At 40.2% G+C, this 16,133-nt stretch overlaps 1 protein-coding gene across 1 annotated transcript; it reads right to left on the bottom strand.

Moving 5' to 3' along the window:
• Positions 1-7,468: 7,468 nt before the first annotated feature.
• LOC147454286 (ATP-dependent RNA helicase DEAH12, chloroplastic-like) lies at positions 7,469-15,628 on the bottom strand. Its single transcript, XM_086516309.1, has 3 exons — positions 14,718-15,628; positions 13,366-14,497; positions 7,469-12,084 (listed from the first exon to the last, which is right to left on the bottom strand). Exons 2-3 carry the CDS (start codon positions 14,164-14,166, stop codon positions 7,717-7,719), a joined length of 5,169 nt encoding a protein of 1,722 aa, XP_086372435.1. The 5' UTR covers positions 14,167-14,497; positions 14,718-15,628; the 3' UTR covers positions 7,469-7,716.
• Between the last annotated feature and the right edge of the window lie 505 nt (positions 15,629-16,133).

Here is a 16,133-nt window from a genome sequence, read left to right as displayed (position 1 = left end):
CTTGTACCAAGCATACAATGTCTATTTCTGCTCTTTGGATGATCCTTGAGAGGGTAGACACTTTTTGTAGAGTCCTCTTGATTCGTTTATTTGCAATCCAAGTCTCTTGAAGCCAAGTATTAGTGAAAACACAAACCCCAAAAAAACCGTTTTTGGAACACCATAAAGGCATCAAAGCAGAGCATAGTAACATGATGTTTATGTATGTCCTTTGAATTGATGTTTGATCTGTTAGAAAATAAAGTAAGTCATAAGCAACAAAAGCCAACAAAATGTAAATAAAACATAAAGTACAATGGATAAACATGCAAAATAAATTTCTTCAAATAGATTGTTCAAAGCATAGCCAAAATATAAACAACACAAAGCAAAAAAAAAAACATTTATAAAGATTAAATCACAAAAAAATTCAATGTTAATGATGATAACACAAGCAATAAAATATGACCCTAGGCTAATGCAAACTCATAAGCCTACTAACCTAGAAAACCAGATGATTGTTCTTAATGAGACAACCAAACCTATACATGTTCATGGGTTGTAAATCAGCTCCAAAATCCATAAGTTATTGTCACATAGCTTTGAGAGAAAGATCCCACTTCCTTGTTACACATGAGACATTGTCTAAGAGTCTACAAAGTGATGGCTAACCCCTACAAGCTTAGGGAATCAATTTAGGGCCTTGAATAATCAAATCAAGGTGGTTCCCCTTTCCCACCAAACGCCAATAAGGCACTAGGCCTAACATAGACACAAACATAATGTGGAAATTTCCTTGTCATTGTGTCTAGTAGCATTTTGCCTCTATTGTGAATGTTTTTTTGCAACTCATTTTTTTTCCGGAACTTTTTTATGCTTGCATTAGAAGATTATACTTATGTCATATGGAATAAGGGGGGAAAACACATTCACATCCCCAGGTCATGACAAAAATGAGTAATGAATTAAGGAAATCTTTAATTATTTACGATTAGCAAGAAATGAACTTATATCAATCTAAGGTCGTAGGTGATTACCTATGCTTAACACAAATAAACAAAAAAAATTGTTTAACATTCCCAAAGTTTTGTATTGAAACTTTACTACAGCTTAGTTTTGAAAATTAAGAGAACCATATCAAGAAGCAATTTTCACTTGTACCAAGCATACAAGGTCTGTAGGGATAAAAAAGAGCAAAACATGGAAACAGTTTACCTATTTTTTCTCTTTGGATCATCCTTAAAAGGGTTGAAACTCTTTGTGGAGTCCTCTTGATTCATTTATTTGCAATCCAAGTCAGTTGAAGCCAAGCATTAATGAAAGCACAAACTTGAAAAACCATTTTTTGAAAACCAAAAAGGTGCCAAAGAAGAGTGCAGTGACATGATGGTTTTGTCTATCCTTGGAAGAAATGTTGATTTTTCAAAAAATAAAGCAAGTCAAAAGCACCAAAAGAAAATAAAATATAAATCAAGCATAAAGTACAATGGAAAACCCGCAAAGTGGATTGCTTTAAAAATATGGTTTAAAGCATAGCCAAAATCTAAACACAACACAAAGCGAAAAAAAATCAAACATTTATGAAGATTAAACCACTAAAAATTTCAAGTTTATTGATGCTAACTCAAGCAATCAAATACGACCCTAGGCTAATGCAAATTCATAACTCTACTGACCTAGAAAACCAAATTATTATTCTTCCTAAGACAACTAAACTTATACATGTTCATGGTTTAAAAATGAAGTCAAAATCCATTAATACATTGTCACATAGCTTTGAGAGAAATCTCATGGAAGATTTTGATTTTATTCATTAAAAAACTTAATACACAACACATGGCACCCACCCCATGATAGGTCTAGTTGTGACTCCCAATTCCTTGTTACCCATAGGGTCTTGTCTAAGAGTCTACTAGTCTATCAAGGAAATGGTTAACCCCCTTGAGCCCAGGGCATCAGTTTAGGGCCCTGATTAAGTGATCCAAGGTTGTTCCCCTTGCCTACCAAGTGCCAATAAAGCACTAGGCCTAACATAGATACAAACATAACATGAAAATTTCATTTTAATTGTGTCTAATAGTGTTTTGCCACTTTTTTGAACAATTTTTTACTGCAAGTCATTTGTCATTTCTTGCACTTTCTATGCTTCTATTATAAGAGTATGCTTATGGCATATAAATTAAGAGAAAAAAGAATACTCATATCTCTAAGTCATGATAGAAATTAGTGTAGCATTAAGGTAGTCATTAGATATTTAAGATTAGCAAGAAATAAATTTATATTAATCTAAGTTCATAGGTAATTACTTATTATCAACACAGATAAACCTAAATTTTCAATGCGTTTATTATTCACAAATTCTTCTATTGAAACTTTCATGCTGCCTAGTTTTGGAAATGAAGAGAGCCATATCAAGAAACAATTTTTACTTGTACCAAGCATACAAGGACTATAGAGATAAAAAAGAGCAAATCATGGAAAGGGTTCACCTATTTATGCTCTTTGGATCATCTTTAAGCAAGTAGCCACTCTTTGTAGAGTCCTCTTGATTCGTTTATTTGCAATACAAGTCTCTTGAAGCCAAGTGTTGGGGGTACCATCGTAGCATAGCTCCAATGATTAGCACATAAATGTCAATCTAGAGTGATGAGCTACCTGGCTAGGGCATGGAAACACTCACACAATTAGTGAGCTAATCATGACAACAAGAATGGTGACTCTATGAGGTAAGCTTCTCAGCCTATGGAGGAGCTAATCCACAAAGACTAACAATATCCACATCCACTTCTCTTCACCTTAATCAACCCAATCACACATACTAACGATTGCAATTATGCACTAATCCCATCATGTAACACGCTAATCACAATCGCGCACACATATATCTATCAAGCATCCCTACTTCAATCAAACCTACATGCGCACACAAAGAATAGACAAGATAAGAGTAAGATTAACCACTAATTAGTTAAGATCTATCTAAGCAAAGCATCATATATAATCAATAGAGAGTGAAAGAGGCATAGTGAAAGAGAATTAAGCATTGATTAATGTTAATCAAGTCACATGAGTAAAGAGAAGTTGAAGGACTCCATAGTCACACACCTCTTGAGCTCTGACTAGAAGTGATTTTAACAAATGAGGTTGAGAACCTCAGTTCCATTTACACATTGCCTTATATACTTAGGATTAGAATGTGCAATGTCCAGGTGTCCAAAGCCTTAAGGGCTCCACATCGTACTATATTTCCAACGTAAGCACACTAATTGACATACTCTTTACATCTTGGAACTCTCATTGAGCCCGCAACACATCGCAATTATTACAATGGCTTGAAATAAATCGAGAAATTACATTACATGGCCATTTTGGGAAAATGTAAAAATGTGTAACGCCAATCTTTACCGCTTCTTTGTATTCATCTTTTATGTGCATTTGCAAGGCTTGGGCCTTTAGTAGATCATGTTAACTGGCGCCGGCTCAATTAAAATTTCCCCCTTTCGATTTTAGTGTCCGCCCTCGGACACTATTGAGAAGTGTTCATGGAGGCTGAAAGGTTATCGATTGGTTGTCGATGGGTTGTCTTGTCTTCATTGGTCGATGAATTTGATGGTGAAGTTCATTTTGTTGTAGAATCTTGAATGCCCATATTGTCTCTGATGTGAGAGATGATGTTGCATTGTCCATTGTAGTAGCATATTGGCGAGGTTTTCTCTTTATTAACGCTGCCTTTCTGCAGAAAGGGAGTGTAAATACAAGGGAATTTCAATCCGTGTACAACGAAGCAGCTTTCAATTTTTGGAAGATATGTTTTATTTTTATCTTCTTTAATCTATAGTCTTTCTTCTTCTTCGTTTCCTTATGTCTCACGTGTCCTCTCCCTCTCTCTCTCTCTCTCTTCACTAGGAGTGAAAGGGAGTGCCAACGTCTGTCTTCGGGCGCCTTGTTTATTACAAGTATGTACAAGAGAAGTAGATAAATGAGAATCTAAATAAGAGTATAATACTTGGATGACCAAAGTGAAAAAATCTAGTCGAAAAAAAGTGTCTTTGAGATAAGCACACTATTAGAGTACTTATTAGCATGCAAAATATTAATTTAGTACTAAAGGGATTATTTGTTGGTTGATATAGAAATAAGAAGGCAACAAATATAAGAGTAGAAATATGGAAAGTTGGTTTGCCTATCGTAGATCATTCAAGGTGCATATGTGGAAGCATTTAAAGAGTGTCTAATGCATATGTCGAATGATGGGACATCCCATATGCATACACAGAAATGCATTGAAAACAATATGTTGTGCAATAAATATTTTTGAGGGGTTCTTCAAAAATAAGGTGTAGCTATAAAAGCATATGGCGTGGATATACAAGCTGACACTCCTTTAGAAAGGGTTTCATTGTCGACGACATGGGCTCTCATTTTACTGTGAATTGTGCGTTAGTGTGGGACTCTACATCACTCCACCATGATTAAGTTAATAGACTTCGACTCTTATGATCATTTCTCCCAGCATGAGCAACAAGAATTATATCATCTCAACTCTTCTAGTTTAAGTGTAAGCCTAATAAATATGACTCTTAGCATAGAGTTTATTAAGACTTGAAGCTTTGGGACTAACCCTTTAATCATTTTGTGCCTCAGTAGCTCGAGTCTAACTATGCCAAAGAGTGTTTTTTGCACCCTGACGACTTGACTTTTTACATTTTTGTACTTATTACAAACATTTCTCCTAGTACAAGTAAGCTTAAAACCTCAAAGACTGGATTATTGAAGGACCAAGTTTGTATTGAAGTTTTCTTTTGCCATACCTGTTTAATTATCATTGACTTTGCATCCACGTTGAATGGGTCCTCCTCCTTTGACTGTGACTACAATCATTGAAAGATTTAGGATTCCAAATCTTCCTATTACCTTTATAGCTTGTTTTTTTGGCTTGAGGTCTTGTTGAGCTCTTGAAATCATGTCATTCTGTCACAGTTGCAGTTTATCTTTGGTTGATTGGTAGCCAAATCTTCGTATAACCTCTTTAGAATCCTTGTCCAAGAAGAAAATTATTTGGGATTCATGTGTTCTTTGTACCTTCTTGAGGGGTGTATTAGACTTTGGCATCATTTGGTGTTGTCGTTTTGTATTGCCTCTTCTTGGGTATCCTAGAATGTTGTCAAGGTTGATATCCATTTGGCCTTCTTCCTTGGGAGGGTCTTGGTTGTGCTTCATATGTTGTGATCTTCGGTTTGGGTACCCATATATGTTTATTACCTTTGTAGTACTCTTGTTCTTCCAAACTGTACTTTAATGCTATCCATCCCATGTGGTTATCTTTCTGTGTTGATCTTCCATCTTTAATTCACACTGGATCACTTACTTTCACTAGACTATTTGAGAACAAATGCTTACTTGACTTTTTCTATTTTAATGAATACTTGGGGTGATATATTTTTGCTTTTCTGGGATTCTCTATTGAGTTTTTGTTTGTTTCAACAAATGACTAAGACTTTTGAAAGCTTAAATTACTCAAGGAAGTTGATCCATCAAGGTTCTTTGATGTAAAGGCACATGTTGTCACATCTTTTATAGTAGTCGATGGAGGGTCTACTTCAGCTATACATTTGTTTGCACAATGTATCAACAATTCTTGTGACTTTTAGAACTTTGAATCCAGCACTAGCGGTACTTGTAACATTTGTTTACTAACTCTTGGAAACAAGAGTAATAACATTGTGTTTTCTTTGTAGGCCTTGTGTTGGTTTAACCATTGATGACCAAGGATAACATCTATAGGTATTTCTTTGGAAAGCATTACTTGAAACTTTACCTGCTCTTCATGTTTTTGGATGCTAAGAATAGCCACTATTCCTCCTTGACTTGTAGCCTTAACCATGCTTGCTTTGCTATTCTAATTGCATGTAGTAATCTTGAATATTCTCTGGATGGTGTTTGCAACCATATTGCACTTTGCTTCTTTATCAAATAGAGCATTGCATTGGACACTTGTTCCATTTGTAATGCTCAGGACTAGCTATCTTTGTTGGAGGTTCTATTGAGGATTTCAGTACTAAATCCGTCGTGGTCTCATCTTGCTTAAGCCGGGTCTAGGGTAGGTGATTTGAGACTTTGTTTACATTTGTTGGAAACGAGTGATAGATATTTTGGCTTTCCTTTGATTTTTGATGGTCTACAATCTTGATCTTCTTTAGTTCTTGCCTTGATGTTTCAATTGCGTATCTTGTTTGAACTCTGTGTTTCTAGAACTATTTGGGCTAATGACATTCACAATATATTGTTGTATGTTACATCTTTCACTGTCATCATAGGGAAAATCCGTTTGAATGGTGGTGGAAATGATTACCCAACATTCTGCACGTTTGTTTCCAAACATGCTAATGAATTATGGAGCATCATTTAGTTGCGGTTGGCCACATTTTTGCCATGTGCAAAAAGACATAAGGGTCTTGTCTAGCTACTGAAAGTCTAGCTTTGCTTTGCTTGACAACCTTTCTTCATGTTGACCAATGATGTCACACTTCGATTGCTTTGGCTCTGGCTGATTCTATAGGTTGGACTTTTTTTACATCTTATTTTCCAATTGATGTTGGCTCATTTGGTTGTGATATTGCATCTTTTGCTATTTTCTACCTGCATTCGAGTAACCTTTGATGTTAGAAGATCCACGATACTTTTTGACAAAATTTGTCTCTTCAAAGGAGATTTTGGCATTGACCTTTGTGTAGCTTTCTAAGCTCTAGCATCCATCAATTTTGAGTTATCTGCCTACATGTTCTCGCAACTTGAGGTTTTGCATCATCTTCATATTATCTTTGACTTCAATCTTGCCATATGTAGGGGTTCGTACAAGGACAGGGAAAAGGCCCTGCTATGGCCAGCCAAAATCACTCAATCGAATACAAGCTGTGGTTTCATATCCTAGGTGGATGGGCACATCATGATCACAAATGCATCTGCAAACACAAGCACATATGTAGGTAAAATCACACGTGTCTCGCAAGTTGCACATTTGCATTGATACATTTAACCAGTGTGGATTGCAAAAGTGGGCCCATACCCACCACTGTATTTGCCTCATATTTGCAATGTCCACCATTATGAACCAAAAGCTCAACCATTCAGAAAACCACCACATACCCCATTCCCACAAACCATTTAGGCTGATCCTAGAAAGACAATCACCCCACAAGCACTGCGGATTTCGAGAAAGAAGAAGAGAAATGCATGCAGAAGTTTGGGTCCGGAGGCAAATTTCTCTTAGGAAGAACTCTGTAACTTTGTCTACTATTGGAAAATCTTAGATTCATTTGAACAGGCAAGCTGAAGCTAACTCAAGGTAGCTATCCAGAAGCCAATACAACCATCAGCTCCACTATGCATAGCTTGGTTAAGGCAAATAAATGCTATAGCCTTTAAACATGCAAAATCCAATTTCCACAATGAGCAAAACCACGCTCGTCATGGTTGGCATATGACATGCTGACCCAAAACCTCTTCGATACAAAATTTAACAAAATAACCTCGTTTTTCCATACAAGTTTCCTTACAAATTTACTACTAAGGATAACTGCACGAGTGTACAAAACAAAGCCAGTACTCTGTTTACAGCATTTAAATGTACGGCCGCAAAATAAATGCCATCACAGATTGCTCTCTGCTGAGACTCCGTAACTACTAAGCCAATATAGAATTGTTAGCTGTAAAGTGTCCACAATCTTGAACATGAGATTAGATGTATCCACCATGTATACTCTGCAAGTGAGAATAGCAGTCCTCACTACTATGAAAGGAACTGAGGCATAGCCAGCATAAATGTGCCTTGCAGTTGCACAGTACATGGTTACAACCATCCACTTTCTCAATAGTACTTCCACATGACGGGCAGCACTTGACATGCTGTTTACCACGTCGCCATGATTTGAGAGACAAGTCTGGATCCTGCTTGAACACTTCATACTCCTGGCAGCTTAGACCAAGATGAAATTCCCTATTGCAGCTCATGCAAAGGCGGACAGCACATGCACCACAGGTGAATAGTTTGCTCTTATCCATAACCCGATAAACAGACGGACAGTCGGGAGTGATGCAAAACTTGTACTTTCCCTTATTCGAAGCAACAAATGCACAGATTGAAGCCTTTTGAAGCTCATCCTGCTGATCAGCTGTCAATAGCGCCTCTAAGTCGAGGAGCAGTAGCTTCTGGGAGCATCCAGGATATGCACATGTCAATGGAAAGCCTTCCCTATGTCGAATTGCAGAGAGAATCTGTTCCCTAACACATGCACGGCAGAAGCCATGCCCACATCCAACCAAGCTATATTTGTCCTCTACTTCACAAAAACAGATACTGCAATCCTGGCAGCTGACCAACTCAATAATCGTATCGACTTGTAATCCCCTCAATAAGCTTTCTACCTCTTCAATCTTTTCATTAACCATCAACATATTCTCCCTGGACCCATGCACCAGTAAAATATGACGCCTCTGATCCAGACTCAAGAATCCACCTGTGACCAATTTTCTGAGTCCAACTAAGTCCACTCCAAATTTCCTCACTATTTCACGCATTAGACCATACGGCCTGCCACCACCCCGTAGTTCAATCTCATGACAATTCTTCCTTTCTCTAAGCTGAGATAAGTTCTTGATTAGCCTGCTTCGTGCCCTGTCTCGCCTCTCAGCAGATCCGAATATCTTTACCACTTGACTACGCTTATCACATACTATGTAAGTTCTGGTTTGCAGCTCCACAGACCGAGCAATTTGAATCCCTTCTCTAGTGAAGACGAGCCTCAGATCAGCCTCGCCATCAAGTCCCTCTCCCAGCAAGGTCCCTTCCAGCAGCCTTTCAAAGGCAGACTTACAAACAGCTGCCGTACGTAGACTGCCAGCAGAAATTTTTACAAAGCAACCACCTTTACCATCCCTAGTCATCAAGGTCATCTCTACATCCTCTGTCTGTTGCTTCAGTGCTACCATCAGATCGTTAATATCTTCCTTCAGAACAGAATACATAGCCCTTGAGCAGCTTACAGAGCTGAAGAACGTATTCTGACAAGATATTGTCTGCCAAGACTGGCAAATCGACAAGGTACGACCTTCCAGGTGAGCAATGGCCCTAGCTGCATTTTCATGCTCGCTTTCATCAAACCTAACGACAGCTTTGGTAAAATATTCAGCGTGTTGGCCAAGTACAATAGCTTGGAACTTCGTTATTGGAACAAAACGCTGGATTTCCTGCTCCAATGCTTCTCTGCAAGCTTCAACACTAGGCTGATCTCTAGCAGGATGCCGAAGCAAGTGTACATTCTCCAAAACACAACCAGAGGATTGTTGCAAACCTTGTAAAAGCTCTGCCTCTGTGACCTCTGTACCTAAACCATACACGAAAGCTTCTGTGCGCCCACCCTTGCGATCTGGTTTGCACAAAATGTGTGATCCATGGATCAGCATCCCACAACACCGAGTAACCACCAAAAGCTGGTCCTGCTCTGTTTTACAGCGGACGATAGCAAGCCCTGATGTCTGGCGACGAGGCCATGTCAGTGTTGCTTTGATGACTGGAATAAAAGGTCTCGATCCTTCATGTGGATTATGAGGGAAAAAGGGCCTCACCTCAATACGGCACTTTCCAATATTAGCATTATGTAAATGAGAAACAGCCTCTGTGGCCCCCTTTCGAGAGTTGAAGGTCACTGTTCCCCACTTTCTGTTGCTGTTCTCAGGCAGACCATTTCTGCAAAATCCAGCCACCCCTTCGTCACACATATCAAACATCTTAAAGACCTCATGATCTTCAATCTCACTACCTACATTTGAGACCTCAACAGTCACAAATTCTCCCTGCATAATCACCTCCTTGATTTCGGCACCCGCCCCGAATAGAATGGCAGGCGAGCTTCTTCCAGGTAGAGCCCGGAAAATGCATTTCTCAATGCATTCAGAGTTTAACCATTTCTTCTCTTGTGCAATAGCTTCTTTCACCAGCTGTTCTGCCCTTTTCATGAGACCCAAAGTAGTGTAAATTTGTAATTCTTCTTTCTCGTAATCTGCTTCCAAACAACATCTCTGGTAGCTGCCTTGAAGGATCTTGTTTGTTAGAAGCTTCAAGGACTTGTTTGCCTTTCCGCATAATCTAGTCAACAGATGCCGGCTGAGATCTGAAATGATCACTTTATGCAGCCGGTTGGATTCCAAGGCTATAATGTCATAAGGAGGAGAGAGATTGATCTCTGACAGCCACTGAGGCTCCACAACAGTAATTGAAGTCAAGAATTCACGAGTAGTGCACAATAAATTTCCAAAAACAACCCAGATGGGAGATTGGCCAAACACCAAGCATGATGAAGATGGATGCAAATAAGCTTGCTTCCGAATGGAAACTACGTCATAACCTGTGCCTTCATGCCCTGAAAACACAGCCACATTCTTAGGCATAGAGGATAACAAGATCTTTCTCAGAATCACACCCCAATGATTTTCACCATTCATCTCCGACCAGATCCAATGACAAGGCGGTTCAGTCTGTAACTCTCTTTTCAGTGAGCCCTTCAACTCTTCAATAAAATCTTGACACCTACGCATGGACTTCGCATTGATGCTATTTTGTGCACACCACTTGTTACGAAAGGGTTTTGGTACCCTGTCCCACTCCTTATACACACAAAGTAAGGTGAAGATATCACCATCAGGATGGCAAAATCTCATCTTCAGACAATCAGACCTTAGCTTGTCCTCCTCAGATCCTGCTCTGAAAAAGATACTGCCAGAGCAAGAAAGAAGCCCTGCAATTACTATACCCTCCCTTCCTACGCCTTCTGAAAGACTCTTTAATGCAATAAAACCTAAGCAAGGATCCACACCCAATTTAACTATTTTCCATCCCAAGGAGGTCAGGTGAATCTTCCCTCCTGTTGTAGCAATAGCTCCCAATTGACTCAGGTTCTCAACTGCCAGGCAGATTGCTGCTGGACATGGTGAGTCAATAAAGTCAAACGCCTCAATCTTCTGAACACCAAGAGCAGTTAGCTTTAAGATAGCAACTCCCAAATGCACACGCAATATCTCTGGCACTCTATGTGGCACCATTGCATCAAAAACGGCCCTACTATAAAGTCGATAGCAAACGCCTGGCTGCGTCCGGCCAGCACGACCAGCACGCTGCATGGCTGCACTCTTGTCAATTTGGCAAATTTTCAGAACATTCATCCCACTTTTTGGATCTATGCAGCTTTCCTTTGCCAACCCACAGTCCACAACGAACTTGATGCCAGGGATTGTGAGAGAAGTCTCGGCTACATTTGTTGCAAAGACTACCTTTCTCATCCCATGAGGGGGAGTAATGAAAACACGCTGCTGTTCTGAAGCCTGCAACCTACCATGTAAAGGGAGGATCAAGGTATTTGACCCATAGTGCTGGCTACAAGCCCATTCAACTTCTGCTTGAGAAGTGAGGAATGCAAGCACATCTCCTTCCCCAGAATGAGAAATGATGGTGTTAACTGTCTGTACAACCTCTAAAACATGCTGACCGTCACCTGAACGGCGAAAGCTACTGTCAGCGTTCTCGTTATGATCCTCCTCTGTCGAATAAATGAATTCAACAGGAAAACTTCTCCCTACAACATGATACATCACACAGCCACCAAAATAGGTTGACAGAAGCTCTGTATCAGCTGTGGCTGACATGATGACAACCTTCAAATCAGGCCTCTGAGTTAGACATCGTTTCAGCATTGCCAAAAGAAGATCCGTGCTGAGACTGCGTTCGTGAGCTTCATCAACCAAAACACATTCAAACTGACTCAGAAGCTCATCCTCAAGGCACAGCTGTAGAAGGACATGGTCTGTCACGAACATAATCTTTGGATACTGCTCCATTCGATGTGAAGCACAAACTAGAGAGCCAACAAGAGGGTCATGTGCACAGCATCCTCTCGATTCTTCAGTCACACGATCAAAGAGAGTCATGACAGCAACTCTTCGAGGTTGGGTGCAGACCACAGAAGCCCCTTCTTTTATAAGCCCTGCATCTACTATATATTGAGCAAGCTGCGTGCTTTTCCCTGAACCAGTCTCTCCACTCAGCACCACCACCTGCAATACCTAACTGATTACAGGAGAACTAACCATGTCCTCTTCAGTTTATACACAAGCATGTGCATATATTTACACTTAGCACCACCACCTGCAATGCCTGACTAATTACAATATTAGTGCGTAACTTACAATGAAAATTTCAGCTGATGTACGTACATGCACACATACACACTCACACTCACACTCTTACAAATATATGTACAAATACAAAAACATGTCTGCAAGTGAATATATGCATGCTTTTTATAAGTGGGTGGGTGGGACATAGCATATACATACAGACATAGATAAATGTATTCATGTATCAATGTACCAAAACCCCAAATTCACAAAAGTAGACATTATAGACTCAAGGTAGTCCTTCACAAGAGAATACAACCATCAATTCCATCTTGCATACTATGGACCAAATACTACAACATACCAGCTGACAAATGCTCACTGTTTTTTCACACAAATGTACGTGCACACACACACACGCGCGCGCGCGCATGTACAAATAAGAATATGCATATTACATACAAATGTATGTGCATGCGTGTCTATGTACAATTGATGTGCATAAATGTATACAATCATACATAAATATACATGTAAGCCTGAATCTAGACATACCTACATGCACGCCATGAATATGATAAATCACAAATTTTAGCAAGTCATTATAGTCTGGATCTTTGCGTCCGAGTACATCAACTATATCTTGCTAGCATTCTAGTCTAGAGTTGTGTTGAGTACATCGATTAGAGTCTCTATGATTGACACAACATCACATACAGACACAACACACACACACAAGCATGCACATACACAAATTGACACACATATTTATATAGGCATACGAGAAAAAAAGCACACACTATACGCACATGTTCACATATGTCATTCGTCTATATTTATCCATCTCTACGAATATATACTCACTAACATGCATATAAATACACACATCCGCAACGTACATACGCACATACAAGCATACATTACTCATGTGCATACAGCTATATACGTAGAAAATTGTATGTCTGAATCTATCTATTCATCTCTACATACATATTGTATGCATACATGCAAACACACGCACGTACATACATGCAACATACATATTGTGTGCATACATGCAAAACACACGCACATACATACATGCACACAAACATATGATGCATCAACACATACTCCATTGGGAATAAACTTGAGAGGCTAAGAATTCCCATAAGTTTTTAAATATGGATTCCTTAAAATATATTTGCAACGCGGCTCACTCAAGAGATGCCGACATACCTGATTATTATGTATGTTTTGAAGGATGTCACTGCGCTTTCCATACAAAGGCAAGCGTTCTTTAAAGCGAAGGGTCTCTCTTTCTATGAAGCAGTGCAAGTGATGCCAAGTCCAATTATTTTCAAGCCTTAATAATAGGCTCTCATCATTAATGTCATCAAGGTAATTGTCCCTGTGGTGTCCAAAGCACTTATGGTGTATACATGACTTCAAAGAGTTCAATGCATTAAGGTACTCTGCCAACTGCTCTCCTAATGCATGGAGCTGCTTTGACACATTGCTTCTCTCAGCAGTAAGTTGTGAAAATAATGCGATGCTATTCCTCTGCTTCAACCTATTTTGGATTGAAAAAAGCTCTCTTCTCAGATCATCAATGTCAGACTTACATTTGTTTACAGTCTCTCCTGTCTCCAGCATAGCCAGATGGCACAGAAACAATTCTTTTAACTCTCTATCTACAAACTCACCAAAGGCACCATTGTCACAATCATCTTCTAAAAGCTGAGGTGTGAAGAAGTGACCCCCTTCCAAACGAACCTCCCACAAGCCAGTCACAGCCTTGGCAGCAAGAATCCAGCTACGGAAGAGGAGAACAGCCTCCAAGGGCTTCTTCTGAGCAACAATCGTCATCTTCAATAAGCCAGGGCATATGCCTTCCAAGTCAGGCATGGTTCTGGGCTCGTCTGCTCCATTACGACGCCTTGCATGTTTGAAGAGCAGGACCAAAGCATCCTTCTTGACATTCAAATTCATGCCCTCCAATTGGGAGGCAACATCATCAATGCTACCCATTTTGGACATAGGCGCGTCTCTTAAGGCGGCGGCGTTAATGCTAATTCAAGAGGAACGCGGCCCCAAGCTCTAATTGAGGAAAAATCAAATCGCACCCATTGAGAATTTTTGCTGAAAAGCAGAGCGCCCACTTCCATGTAGTCGAAGATTTCTGACGCGAACGGCTATGGCGATGTTCGGGCTTCTGAGTTCTGCGTCCTTGGCGACCAAGTAATCTTTACTCTAATGTGAAGAAATACATACAGACATACTCGTGTATAATCCGTGACTTCTTGTGTGCAAGAGGTTGGTACATATCATCACACACTAACTTTTTGCAATCTTTTTATCGCCAAAGTATCTACATTAGATGTGCACAATAACGTGGATGATGAACCCATACTTAGAATATTTAGAAAGTAGGTAAAGAGAATATTTCACCTTTGAAAGTATGTCTGCACCACACTAAAAGAAGGAAAAATAGTCTCTCTCTCTCTCTCTCTCTCTCTCTCTCTCTTTTTTTGTGTGTGTGTGTGTGCGCGCGCGCGCGCGCAACTCGCGGCCCTGTGGGGGGACGTTACCTCTCAGTCGTGTCTTGCTCAAGCCAAACAGTCCCGCTCAAGCGCTCCCTGTCCACCTGCAACAACAGACGCCTTGCTCAGCCTCGCTCTGCACCATCACCTCCGCACACTCTTCTATCTGACGTCTCGACAATCTTGACAGCACAGATTTGCAGCCTTGACAATCTTGACAACGCAGATTTGCAGCCTCTCAGTATAGCTCAAATCAATTGCATATTTCAAACCTTTAAGGTTTGAATAGCGTCTCACACCATTGAAGGCTTCAGAAGTGCATGTTGCCCGTGCATACCTGATTTTCCTCCAGTGTTACATATATCAAGTATGTTTTTGGTAGCCTCTCAAACCTCTAAAGGCCTAAGAAACCCTCAACAAACCAACCAGACATCCAGATTCTACTAAACCCACCCATTTTGGAAAGGTAGTAAGGAAGACTAAGTGTCTTCCCTTGGCACCTTGATCTCACGCAAGAGCTTCCTTGCGGCGCTCCAAGAAAGGATCCCACCAGATGCAAAAAGCAAGGATTATCGCCCTCGAGGCTCAGATCCAGGAACTCATTCGAGAAAATGAGAGACTCAAGGAATGCTTTCTTAAGCTAGAGGAGACGAAGGAAGTAGAGAGCCAAGCACTACTCACGAAAGCCCAAGGTGTTGAAGCCTCTCTAACTGAGACCGTCAAGACAATAAAAGAAGTTCATGAAGCGACACACAAAAAGATTGACACCAAGATACAGGCAGTTTTACAAGAATGCCAACTACAAGAATCCCTTGGCCTTAAGGTCAAGATTGGAGGACTTCACTCACCATGGTGCACCAGCGAGGACACTCTTGAAGAAGCAATCGCCAAACTCAATTGCATGCTTCAACCTGTCAACATCAAGCCTGAAACCGTTTCTTGGATCAATGACACACACAGGCATGTGCCACCCGAGCATTGTATCCTTACCTTCAAGGACAATGAAGAACGGATAAAGCTACTACGCCAATCTCTCCTCCTTAAGGAAAAAACATTCTGGATCGTTGAAGAATTGACCACAAATCAACTCAAAGTTAAAGCAAGCGAGCTCAAGAAGGTACACGAAGCCTGCAAACAAGGTAAATGGGCAATCTATCAAGGTAGTCAAGCCATCATTCAAGAATTTCAAAATCCCAAATCGACTCTCCCCACAGCTGACCCCCCTAGGATTTGATTTCCTCTTTTCATTTTTCCCTCTCGATGGACCCTCAGTCCTTGATTCATATGTATTGTCATCTTTGCTTTGATGAACCCCTTGTAATGTTTGTTTTCGGTCCCATGGGTCATATCTGACCTCCATGGACGAGAATTAAATCTCTCTCTCTCTCTCTCTCTCTCTCTCTCTCTCTCTCTCTCTCTCTAACGATGCCTACAAGCTAGCCCCGGGCGTCGTGCTCCTAGGCT

Source organism: Adiantum capillus-veneris, chromosome 7 (assembly GCF_014529385.1).
Source record: "Adiantum capillus-veneris isolate H3 chromosome 7, ASM1452938v2, whole genome shotgun sequence".
NCBI classification, from domain to species: Eukaryota; Viridiplantae; Streptophyta; class Polypodiopsida; order Polypodiales; family Pteridaceae; genus Adiantum; species Adiantum capillus-veneris.
Note: the sequence above shows the minus strand (reverse complement) of the source record. Positions and strands in the feature narration are given on the sequence as shown.